Raw genomic sequence first — 12,780 nt, forward strand, 5'->3', positions numbered from 1 at the left:
AGTTGGTTCAGACTCAGTTGTCAGTCACGTCGCAGGGCCCGCCTCCGCCCCTCACTGATGGAGGAGCGAGGAGGGACACCCAGAGAGGCTCGGGGGCTGGGCCCCACACGCTCCTTCCCAGAGAGACCCACATCTCTCCAGGGTTCTTAACAGATGATTCCGGGTGGGGCAGGAGGGCGCTTTCCAGAAGGCGAAGAACGGACTTGAACCAGCTGTGAGGGACATGGCCATGGCGCAGCAGGGACAAGACCTGTGAACGTCCCTGTCTCCCGGTTTCCTGATTCTCCTCTGCCCTGGGCGAGGATGCAGACTGGGACGGGCTGGTCCCTGGACCCCAGGCTGTGGGTCTGTCCTCCTCAGTTTTCCGGGGCAAGATGAGCTCTGAAGGTGCCAACTGTTCTTCCTTCCTTTTCCAAGTAATGGGTGCACAGGCCATGCAGCCTTGGGTCCTGCAGAGCCGGTGGCCACCTCCAGCCTCTTCCCGGACTTGGAAGTGGCCAGCACCATCATCCTTCCTTGTCGGTCCCCACACGCCCTTTACTGGTCCTTCAACAGTGCCGAGCTGCCCCCTGCTACAGGCCGCCCACGCCTACACTGTATGAAACGTGAAAGTGAGGCCATGGTGGGGTGTCTGGGGTACCCCAGGGATGCCAGTGGTGGCCTCTCCAGAGGGGGCTTTGCGCCCAGAACAGATCAGCTCACCCCAGGACTCGTGGATGTAAAGACAGGGACACAAGGCCAAGCTCCTCGTTCTAAACAAAGGGTGAGTCGGCCCTTGGACCACAGTCCCTGTGTTGGCATCACAGGCCACTCTGCCCCCCGGGACCTCCGTGCTGATGCCCACTCATGGTGAGAACACTGCCTGGTGGCTGTGGCTCCGAGCCCGTGAGGTGATGAAATAAAGCTGACCCACCAACGGGGCTGCTGGCCTAATTAAGCAACGAGGCCAAGGCCTTCCAGCAGTGAGGAAAGAACATTTGGGGGCTTCTAGATTAGTCCAGCATTCGGCGATCTCCCATTCCTCTGGAAAATCCTATCGCCACCGTCATATAAATATATATGTATATATACACACACACACATATGCACACACACATATGAAATGTAATCTATATGTAATATGTGATATATATGTATTTAAATCTTATGCTATAAGAGTCACATACTATCATCAAGAAACTCTATTTATTTGAGGAGCAAATTCATATAAGCTGACGGGTGTTAAGGATAAAATACACTATGTTAAAGGTCAAAGTCAACAACAGGTGACCTATATTAAGGGCCAAGCGTGTGGGTCACTGAATTGGCGTGGAGAGCAGGCCCCCACACCGCCCCCTGCAGACCCTCCCGCTGTGGGTCTCATTTCCAACGGGCAAGGTTTCACCAGGGACCCGCCTAAGCCGGTTACCCCTGAATAGGGGCTTGTGCCTCCTCGGTTTCCACGCAGTGCCGCACACCCGCGCACAGCCACCGATCCATCGGAAAACAGATCCACCGAGACAGACCCACGGCGCTTGTCTGAACTCCTGTTCCCGGGTACACCCTCAGGCGGCAGGCGTTTGGGCTGAACTGGGAACACGGGCTTGTGGGCCTCTGTTTCGGCAACGGAGGGTATTCGGTTCAGTGCGCCCGAGCTCTCCCACCTCCTCCCACGCAGCCTGCTCCCACCCTTCTGGGAACATTCTTGTGGAATTCCAAAAAACGTCAACATATTTTAAACGAAATTCTGACTTCAATACAGGATTGGTCTGCAGAATCCTTCTGTGGTAAAAATATTTGCCAGACTATTTAAAAAAACATCATACTCCACTGCCAATGGGATTTCTCCTGCTATTTGCAGAGATGCAGGACCACTGGGGAAGGGGAACGGAACTGCTCGTGTTCAGGAAGGTGGAACCCAGCTCCAGTCACCCCGGCCAGCTCTGCGCAACCTCAGGGCCCCACGGAAGGCGGCGGAAAAACAGGGATGTGCCCCGTGCTGTCTGTCGTGCAGCTCCGATGTCCACGCATAGAGCGGAGGGAAATCAGTGTGTGCACACAGCTGCCCCCATGGCTGAGCACCCACAGGTGGCGCGTCCAATCGGCACAGTCTCAGAGCCAGCAGGACACAGACTAATCTGTAATAAAAAGCGCTGTTTGCTATGGACACAACCTTTTTTTGTCAGTAGTGGGTTGCCCTGACCTGCTATTCAGAAACCTATGTTGCTTAATGAACGCCTGCTATTCCCTGCACGGGAACTTGTCCCGAGGTGCCTGGCTTACCTCCCTCGCTCCTGGCATCAGATACACAAACATCCATCAGTACACGGGGTGCTCGCCCAAGAGTGTTCACCAGACATAGTGGAAAATACGCTCGGCGACAGCGCTGGGCTTCAGCTACGAGACCTGACTTGGGTCCTGGCTGGGCCACTTCCAGGTTTGAAAATGTTGGAGAACCACCTATGGAGGTGGACCCTCGGTTTCTATCTACTTCATGGACAAGAGCGAGAGGGGACGGGGACTGAGACCCAGAACTGCCCATGGGGTGAGATTAGAAGGTACGTGAGAGGATGTTGTAAATACTAAAGGATATACGAATGTTATTTGCAACCATTTCAAAGTCTTGAGGATGTTTATTAAACTATACACTTACTTCCTGCTGACAATTTCTAATCCACTCTTGTGTGTAGACTAATCACGGATCCGAAACATTTAAATATGAAGGTTTCCTTCAGTAATGCAATTAAGTAGCAAGAGGCAATTACGAAGTCTTTAGAAATAGTTGAAAGTATCTTTACATAGTCTTAAGCTTTAATAATTTGCTCAAAACTTTTTATACCCGTCATTCCCACGCCATCTTTCAGGGATGAACATTTCATCTAGATATCTAATCACACTGTGGGCGCTTGGGACTGCTTACACCTAATCTCTCAGGTTTGGACCTGAGAACCTAACGTGGAGCTGATCGTGTTTGGACTGCAGAACCATCGGCGGCACCAATTCCGTGTGATGCATGTCTGCTCCCGGCTGGCAGTGTGCCCTCTCCAGGCCGATCCCACAGCGAGACTGGCCTCCGGGAATGTCTGTTTTTGTTTTTTGGGTTTTTTTTTAGGTGAGGCAAAGTGGGGACGTGGGCAGAAAAGAGAACTACTCTTGTCAAATCGATTATACTAGGAGCTGAATTCCAATGATCAAATTCTCACCAATAGTTCTTTCTCTTAATTTTTAGACAGTTTATGCTGTGATGCTAAAAAAAAAAAAAGTCCTTATAATTCGAACATGCCCAGACACAGATGCCCAGACCCCAGGTTTCTCGACATTACTCAGAGAACAGAGAGGGGCAGCAATGGTCTGAATGCTGGGCTGGGGACAGTGCAGAAACTCGGGGTCCACCAGGCCTGGGGTGGTGACAGGGGCTGAGGACAGACTTGGGGCAACTCCACTGGACGAGGGCAGGTGAGTGAGGCCACAGGAAGCCAACAGCCCCCAAGTCCCACCCAGGAATGGGGGCTAGAGCGCTCACTGGGCCTTCTGAACTGCTGCTGGAGAGCGGGGGAGGTCAGAATTCTGGACAGTTCAGCAGCTGCTCCTCAACGACAAATCCTTTGACTTGAGATTCCAGTGGGTGCGGATTTGCTTCTGGACGCTTTGGCACGGCCGTGACGGTACAGAAAGCAGTGCTCACTGATGACACATTCCCCCTGTGGGAAAGAGTTGGAGGGGAAGCAGGACGCAGTAACTAGGGTTGTGGGGAGCGTAACGGGAACTAATACAGAAGCTCAGCATGACATGTTTTCTCGGAAAGGCAGGACTGAGTCTGGGAACCCAGTCTCGGAGCCACCCTTGAGGACGCGGTCCCAGAAGTGCCCACAGGGCGGAGGGAGGTGCCAGGCCAACGCCTCTGCTCCTGCTGACATTTGTCAGCTAAGCCAAGGCTGCAAGAGAATTCGAAGAACAACCCGGGTGTGCGTGGAACTTCCCACTAGTGACAATAAACTCAGATGTCACCTAGAGTTCTTGCTGTTTCCTCCTCAAGCATCGGACCCTCTGAGAGTCTAGGGCAAGGGTGACACCAGGGAAGTGGGGGTAATGCATTCAGGGAGCAGAGCAAACGAACGGTAAGCATATTGATGGCAAACCCAGATTAGACGGAAAGACAGACCACGCGACGCTAGCGTGCACTTCATCTGCGGTCGAAGCCAACGGTTTTCGTAAGAACGCTCGGAGCCTTTTCTGAGCATAGAATTCAGTGCAATGCTAGTACATAAACATTACAGACGGGGATTTTCTAATGCCAGTTGCTCTTCACTTTATATACACTGTAATTAATGTGCTTTCTATTCACTGAGCCTTTTACACGGTTATTTTCCTCAAAGCGAGGCACAGGCTTTCTCAGGACACCGGCTGCTTTAATTACGTTTTTGCCCAAAGTCGAACAATTCTCTCACTGCCATTACCCTAGGAAGTGGGATTCGAGACACTTCATTTTCCCTTAGGAACTTGGATCAGCTCTGTGTCTGGGATAATTGCTATCTTTTCCAGGCCTTTGTTTGCTTATCTGTCAAATAAAGAAATTAACCTTAATGATCACTGACATATATTATTGCTCAAAAATCCAAAACGTTTCATTCCCTGTATTTGGTGTCTTAAAGATTCTCAAAACATCAGATTTATGAAGAATTTGACTGACTTGCATATTTTAACCATTTTAGTTAACTGACTGCTTAATTTTAATTAGTCATTCACACCAACTAGCTACATCTTTTTACTTTATTTGTTGGGAACTAAACATGTTGAAAATGACAGCTATCACCCTGCAAACTTGTCTTTTTGAAAGCCGAATTTCTCCTCCTTTATTTTTGCTGTCTTTTGTTTTCTTCACATTCCACTTAAAAAGGCATGCTCCGTATTGAGTGGACTGACAGGGGAGCGAAGGGGACCGAGTCAGGGCCTGGCCCTGCCGCACGGGCCCCCGGAGTCGCTGACACACACACAACACTCTCTGTGTGCCGTTCTCTCGTTAGGAAACCACCGGTGGGGAGAAGGGCCTCGCCGCACAGGGCTGTTTCACACATGTGTGCAGGCACGTGTGTGTGAAAACAGACCCCCCAAACCTGGACTTTTTTATAAAAAATTGTGCGTTGTTTCTTACATGTTTAAACTGAGTTTAAACCTGCAAAGTGCTCTCCATCTGATGCAACTGAACTCATCATTTCTGATGCCTTTCAGTGCTTCTGCCGTTTTCTGTTTCATCTCCTCCACATCGGCAACACGCTTCCCTTTGAGGACTTTTTTCATCCGGGGAAACAAAAAAAGTCACTGGAGGTGAGATCGGGTGAACAGGGAGGGTGGGGCATGGGGGTCATGCCGTTTTTGGTCAGAAACTGCTGAACACGCAGCGCGGGGTGGGCAGGTGCGCTCACTCGCAAATCACCCACCAGGAAACGGGCAAACACAGTGGAAGAGTCTCCAGATAAAACTCACTGAAGCCGAACACAACCTCTCACAACACCACCCGCTGGTGCACTGATGCACACGGGTCCCTAGAACACTCACCTAGCGGGGGATGCCTGTCCTACGAGGGGTCCGCCCTCCAGAAGATAACTGGGTTTTTTGGGTCCCCCCTCGTAATTTTATATGGATATGTAATCATAGATTATACACACGCACAATCCTGTATGTTCTGATACAGAACCCAACATACGCAATAAATACACCCAACAGCGAAGTGCCGATGCGTGGCAGGCGGGCAAAGACTCCCACTACCAACACATCAGACACGCAGCTCGTCTGCTACGTGCACGGGAATGTCTTCAACAGGCCTACTTCACGCTCAACACTTCCAAGCCCAGAGGCCCCAAATGTCATCAGATCCTGGATCCTGAAAACATTAGCCTTCTAAACAGATCCACTTCAAAGTGTTGCTGCCGGTAAGGTTTCTAAATGCACTGCCCGGTCAATAGTTCAAAGCCACCTGCACACAGTGGGGACGCCAGGGAAAAGTCAGCAGGGGACGGAAACCGCATCAGCTGGGTAACAGGTGCATCCTGAGGAGAGGCGGGAAGACGCTGGCGCCGCGGGCTACTCACTGGTGTAGGCGAGCTGGAAGCCCTGGGCGGTGCCCGACCCGTTGGAGGTGAACCCCAGCCACAGGTGGTTGGAGGTGCTGTTCAGGGTCAGCCCCATCAGCTCGCTCTTCGTGAAGGTCCCCAGCGGTCGTGCGGTGCTGTCCTTCCCGTCGTAGACCTAAGGAGAAGCCACAGCATGAGACCTTCCTGCTCCACGGTGGCTTTAATTTAGCAGTCCCAGCCAGGAGTGGCTTTGGGCGGCGCTTTAGAAGGTGCCCCTGCAGAGAGCTGCCTGGGTGACCAGCTCGCCAGCCCTTTTCTTTCCCATCCCTCCTTACCGCTAACGTGAGAGACAAAAACACTTCATTTGTGTGCCGGTCGCTTTACATTTGCCGCTTGGAGAGCCTTTTCTGTGTTTATTTAAAATTAAATAAATGTTTTGTTGCATGTCCGGTTCCATTACTCACTCCCTCCCACACACACACCCATCACCCACGTGTAAAAGCTGGAAGGACGTGTGACATTCCAGTCACCTAGGTCGTCTCCCAGCTGCCCTGCTGGTGCAGGACACCCCTCCCTCTGAACGTCTCTCCAGAAGTTCAGAAAGACCCCATGCCGAAACCTCGTCATGCTGTGTGGTCACAGAACCTGGACTGACGGCTGTCCTGGGTTGGCCGGTGATAAAACACGGTAGTCCCCCATGCAGGGACACCAGAGAGGGAGCCGTCTCAGTCTGAAGCGCTGTGTGTGCAGCTCCCCACTCCCAGCCGTGAATGAAGCCGGGTGGGTGCCCTTAGGGTCCCGAAGGTAAGGCCGTTAGCGCCTGGTGTGGAGCAGGTGTGCAGGGAGGAGAGGGGAGGCTCTGGGGATGGGGTCTGGCGTTTCTCTGAGTTCGTCCAGGTTGGGCGGGGCGGGGTGCTGGTCACACTCACTGGGTGGGGTTGAGTCAAACTGTTGCAGGGTAGGGACACTGTGGGTGGCCCAGGGTACACCTTCCTGTGGAAGCCAGAATAAGCACCACTTCCCCTGGGCAGGGCCCAGGGTTGTAGCGACCCTCTCCCCCAGCAAAGCCCCAGGAAGGAGTGCCTAGTGGGAGCGACGAGTCTACTTGCTGCTTTCAGTCAGTCCAGCGGTTCGTAGCAAGGAGCCTGTGGTTCAGATAAGGATTTTTTAGAAGCGAGAATAAAAATGTTACATTGTGTTAAAAACATATCCAGTTTTTCTTGTCAGAAAAATCTTAACTAAGTAACAGTTCTCAGGCCCCAGTCGCCTCTGCAGAATCTGCTTCTCTCTCTCCCCGCTCCTGCTACACGGGCTCGGCCTCACCCCTCTATGCTGCTTTCCATAAACACAGAAACCACATGCATGCCACTCGACAGGCTGCCTGCCCCACAGACGCGCGCACCCTCGAAGAGGGAGCGGAGTTAGAAACATTACTTTTATGGGTCACAGCCAAACAGCCGTGCTGGCATGGTTGAATCGAATGCCTGTGATGTCAGCAACGGGCCGCTGTCTGGAGAACCCTGTTTTGGCTTCACAGGGGAACGCATTGGACACAGCGAGGTTTCTGATGCCATGTTTTATAAGAGTTCAAGTCCAGAGGGACCTGGCTCAGAGAGAAACGTCTAGGTCGCCGCAGACAGGGCCAGTCAGTCCACACGCCACTGTTGTTTGTAATCCCGTGAGGGGCCACGGAGCAGCTCAGCAGACCCTAAGTTCACGCCTCAGCTCTGAAGAGCAGTCAAGGTCGGCCCCACTGAGCACTTCACAGAGACCAGCCCGACCACGGACGGCGTCGGGCTCACAGACTCTCCGGCTACCCCCGCTGGGAAGGAAGCTGAACCGGGCTCCTCCCGAAGGTACTTCTGTCCTGCTGGTCTACTCCCCCAGCCGTCTGTCTGTGCTGGACCACGGAGCCCCGGATGAAGAAGGAGCCCACCACAGGGGACCATTCCTGTGTCAGCCCCGAGTAGAAATCTGGATGCAACGTCAGCCTTGATCCCCAGTGACGACCCAGATGGTGTCGGAAGTCGGCGGACTGGGTGTTTAATTGCAGTCGAATCAGGGACCGGCTATCGGCCCCGCCCAGAACCTCTGGTGGCACTTCCATCCATCAGCAGCTGCAGCTGCAGCCTCTGCTGAGACACGAGAAGGGCCCTGAGTCCCACGCTAACGCCAGGCTGCACCCCGTGAACGCCCCCTGGCCTTGGGGCTCACCTGAGCACCCTGCCATGCGCTCCAGGGGGCACACCGGCTGGCGGGTGCTCGCAGTTGGAGGGTGTCCCACAGCATCCCAGCGGGACAGCGCTGGAACGACTGGGGTCTGCCCCTGCTCCCCACAGGCGGTGCCCAAGGCTCCCATGTCTGCGATGAACCTCTCTTTCCATTGTACGTCTCTTCCGTGACATTTTCATTAGAGCTACTCTTCTCTCCCGTAACTTTTCCACGTGGAGCCAGGGCACATCACCTGTGTGTGCAGGGGTGTGCGCCTATGAACTTGCTCTTTAGTGTTGGGGACCCCATGGAGGACAGAGAATGGCACTGATGACCCAGGATGAAGATAATGCCTCTGGAAATATTTTTGTCACCGAGACATTAATGAGCAAACTCAATGAATGGTTTGTCTGAGAATCATTCAGGCGTCTGCGGCGACTGGCCGTGTCTCCGCAGGTAAATGTGTAAGTGAGATGTGCTGGCTTTTGGTTACAGTCGGCAAGTGTAAGCTGCAGAGTCACAGGTGAACAGGACCTGCCTCCTCCGCTGCGGTGACGTTTGTCAGTGCGCGTTTATACAGGGTCCCCGCGCACTCGCCTGCACCCGAGTACAGGTCACTGTTACTTAAAGGTTTGCCTCGAAGCCTGTCTGACTTCTAAACTCCAGGTTATCGAAGAATTCAGAAAGTGGTTCCGTATGCGTGCTTTACATGTTGTTTTAGATACAGAGAATATGCTGGTTTCCTGTCTGAAGTGACCATTCTCTGGGCTGCGGGCAGTCCCGAGGGCCAACAAGACACAAGAACCCAGAGAAAACCGCCCTCTGAGTAACACGTGGAAATGTGGGCAAACGTGGGGAAGGACGGCGCTTCCATCTGTGAGGCTCTCGGGACCCCTGCACACACCCGCTGCTTCATCCCTGTGCATGTGGGTGACGAGCAGGAGGGAGCTGATGGTCCCTTTGAGCTACAGTTTTGCATGTTCTCTTAGTGCCCGCTGGTTAAAGAGAGCGGGGCCTGCAGACCCTGAGACGTGGCATCCTTGGGACGCAGGAATGGAGCCCGGTGTTTACAGAGGGAATGAGAAGCCAGCGTCAATCCCTCTGGCCACACGTCAGCCACTTCTCTGGACACTGAGCTGGCTGTAGGACTGGGTGACGTCCAGTCTCTGACTTTGTTGCCCAAAGCCTCTGCCCTTCCCTGCCCTGAGGCTTGGTTTGTGAATGTCTGTCCCCCGGTCCCTGCAGGGTCCCCAGATCCCTGCTACCATCCCAGGAAAGGTGGGCGCTCCATCAGAAGCTGTACAAGGTGCAGGGTGTCTCCCCGTGGAGGTGGGGTGTTACAGACCCAGGCTGGCCCCTGGGGGTTGCCGTTCCCGGTTTGCTCTGCCTGCCCTTCTGGCACCCGTGTAGGGAGTGGGCAGTGCGCTTGGCATGGAACCCAGCAGGCGTGGAACCCAGTGGGCGTTTCTGGAGCCGCTGACCCTGCGTCAGGGCCCCTGGGACTGCCACACCCCCTACCAGCACGTCCCTGCGTCCTGCAGTGCACGGAGACCGTGTCCTGTCCCGTCCCCACGTGAGCCCTGCTGGTGGCCCCGATGACAGTGGCCACGCTCGTTTCCACCACCCCATCCAATCACTGCAGCTCTGAACGTGGACGTCACAGGAAAGGTGGGGGTGGCTGTGGGAGGGCCGTGCGGGCTGCAAGTGCGCACCTGGTCAGTCACGCCGCCCTCAGGACACTCTGCAGGTGGGCGTCCTTGCGTGTTCTGACGCAGGCAGAAGCTGAGACTTACACGGTGTTCAATAATCTCCCCAAGGTGACCGACTAATGAACTTAGATCTGGAACACCGACTCAGGTACTGTATTTTGCCACGTATAATGCGCATGCACCTTTTTGGCCCAAACTTTCAGGAAAAAAAACCCTTTTGTTTTAATTTTTAATCCAATCATTTATTTATTTACATTTAGATACTTGTTTTTGCGTATTATAGAGGAATTTTAGAATTTAGTTTTGAATGAATTGTATGGTGCAAATAATTACAAAATACAAGGACAGATTACAAGGCACAAGAAATGTTATGTACCAGTGACTACCTATGTATAACGCACACCCTTATTTTTCCCTAAAAAATTTGGGCAAAACGCGCACATTCTACATGGCAAAATACAGTATTTTGAAGTCCACGTACACTCCACTGAGACACTCAGTGCCTCCTTTCCAGCTAAAGATGGAAGGACGTGCTCAAACAAACATGCGAACACACGTGCGCACCACACAAAGCACACAAACACGCGTGTGCTTCACACAAAACACGGAACACATGTGCATCACACAAAACATGCAAACACACATGTGCATCACACAAAACACGTGAACACACAGCACACAAACACATGTGTGCACCACACAAAACATGTGAACACGTGCGTGCGTCTGTGTGGGTCTGTGTGTGCAGCTGGGTGGACGCCACCACGCGCTAACAATGACCTCTTACCTTCAGAGTGTCCCCTTCCGCCAGCTGGAAGCTGCGCGCCCACAGGCGCACCCCCTTCCCGGCCTCCGTCTCCACGCTGTAGATGCACTCGTGGTGGTCGTCGTAATTGGACGGGAAGTTCGGCGACAGCAGCGTGCCCTCGCTTCCGCTCACGCTGGCCCCACATTCAGCTGCAAGGAGCCGGACGTTACAAAGGAAGGAGCGTTCAGAGCAGGGCTGCTGACCGTCATCGGTAAACATTTCAAAGTCGCCACAGCCCTCCTTCCTCTCAAGGCTCGTCATTCCTACATTGTTTCCACCGATTAGCGTTTTACCACCGACCGTAGATTGGGGGGGGCAGGAAAGGTGCCCCAACCCGTCCCCTTGGCAAGATTTTCTCATCTCCGTGAACAGGATGCCCTGACTCCACAGAAGCAGGGATCCATCCCACCAAGGCTTCTAGAACAATCCGTGAATCCTGAGCCCCTGCTGTCTCCCTGGGCCTCACGTCTCCTCTCCTTGCCTCGTTCCTGCCTCGTGAAGTGGCCCCTAATTCCACGTCACATCTGTGCAACTTCCCGTGTTTTTAGCGGGAGGCATCGCCTGGCTGCACGTGTGCGACCAGAATTCTGAGGACAGACGAGCCCCACGCCCATGTCACCTCCCCACGTGATGGGCCCAGAGCGCCCTCTGCTTTCCCCTGAGGGCACTTTGCTTGTGTCCGCATTTGCGTAAAACCACCTTGAGTCCAGGCGGAAATGAACACGGCGCCTGCTCTGTGACAACTGGGTGAAGGCCCCTTGGCCTCCAGCACCTGTTCCCTCACCTGGGAACTGACCAGGTGAGGTCAGAACTCCATCAGCTCTGAACTTCTACGAGTCCAAAGGCTCATACAGTAGTGAAGTCACTAAATGTGAGTGTGCGGGTGTGCAAGGGTAGGTGTGCGTCTACTGATGCGCGTGCATGTCTGCGTGTGGGAAGAAGAGTCCTGTGGGGTTTCCCATCGAACAGTTTAGTGGCCGCACTTCAGGCCAGGAACAATGACTTTCAAAAGGTCAACAACAGGAGCTTGAGTTTGCAGATATGTGATCCCCTTGGACACTGAAAGTGGGCGCTGTGCAGCTATCCAAAGGGGTGAGAGAGGGACCCTGTGATAGTTTTAAAGGGGGCCAGGAGTCACCAGCCTCCATGACAAAATACAAGTTCTAGGTACACAGTCAACCTCGATTCATTTACTCAATATGCACCTGTACCCAGCCCTGCAAGCCCACGTGGGCACCCTGGAATGTGGGGGGCAGGACTGTACCATCCCAGTGCAGTTCGGGGAGCCCCTACTCTCCTGGGGGCACATTTCCCTCCGAGAGCATGAGATTGCTCATACAGTATACAAATTCAGTATGTTAGTTTTTTAAAAATCAATTTTTAGTAAGTGTTTTGTTTTATGTATCCATAAAGTAGGCAAGATTACTATTTTATTTATAGTTGTGTTGCCTTATATTCCTCAGTCTTTCATGCAAATTATCATGTAATCAGCCTCTTTTCTTAAAAGCATAACTTTTATATCTTCCCTCAATTTTCAGGACGTATTTGTGTTTGAATTGACGCCAATCCAATGGACGTGTGTGGTTTTGGTCGCCGTCATTTTCTGATTTTATGTTACAACCAGTAAGTAAATGTGATCCTTTTCTTTCATTGATGCGTGGGTTGATGAAGAACCATCCCTGAATTCCTCAAGAGCACCCTGGAAAAGCTAATTCAGCATTCAGATTTCTATCACTCCCGGGGGCAGAGGGGCCCGGAAGTTCCATGAAAGACACCGAAAACTACAGGTTTTAAGTTGTTACTACCATTGTACCGGGAGATACTCCCTGCTTCTTTTATTTATATATTTTTAAGATTTTATTTACTTATTTATTTTTAGAGAGGGAAAGGGAGGGAGGGAGGAAGGGAGAGAAACATCCATGTGTGGTTGCTTCTCCCACGCCCCCTACTGGGGGGACCTGGCCCACAACCCAGCATGTGTCCTGACTGGGAACTGAACCAG

The 12,780-nt window shown here is 52.8% G+C and overlaps 1 protein-coding gene across 1 annotated transcript in view; it reads right to left on the reverse strand.

The window, feature by feature from the left end:
• Nucleotides 1–12,780, reverse strand: part of CSMD1 (CUB and Sushi multiple domains 1) — a 1,050,215-nt gene that overhangs the window by 143,872 nt on the left and 893,563 nt on the right. Inside the window, exons 22-23 of the mRNA XM_053916503.2 lie at nucleotides 10,758–10,927; nucleotides 6,069–6,225 (exon numbers count right to left, since the gene is read on the reverse strand). Of these exons, the coding sequence (XP_053772478.1) occupies nucleotides 6,069–6,225; nucleotides 10,758–10,927 (327 nt within the window). The remainder of the gene's footprint in view (nucleotides 1–6,068; nucleotides 6,226–10,757; nucleotides 10,928–12,780) is intronic.

This window comes from Desmodus rotundus, chromosome 13 (assembly GCF_022682495.2).
Source record: "Desmodus rotundus isolate HL8 chromosome 13, HLdesRot8A.1, whole genome shotgun sequence".
Classification (NCBI taxonomy): domain Eukaryota; kingdom Metazoa; phylum Chordata; class Mammalia; order Chiroptera; family Phyllostomidae; genus Desmodus; species Desmodus rotundus.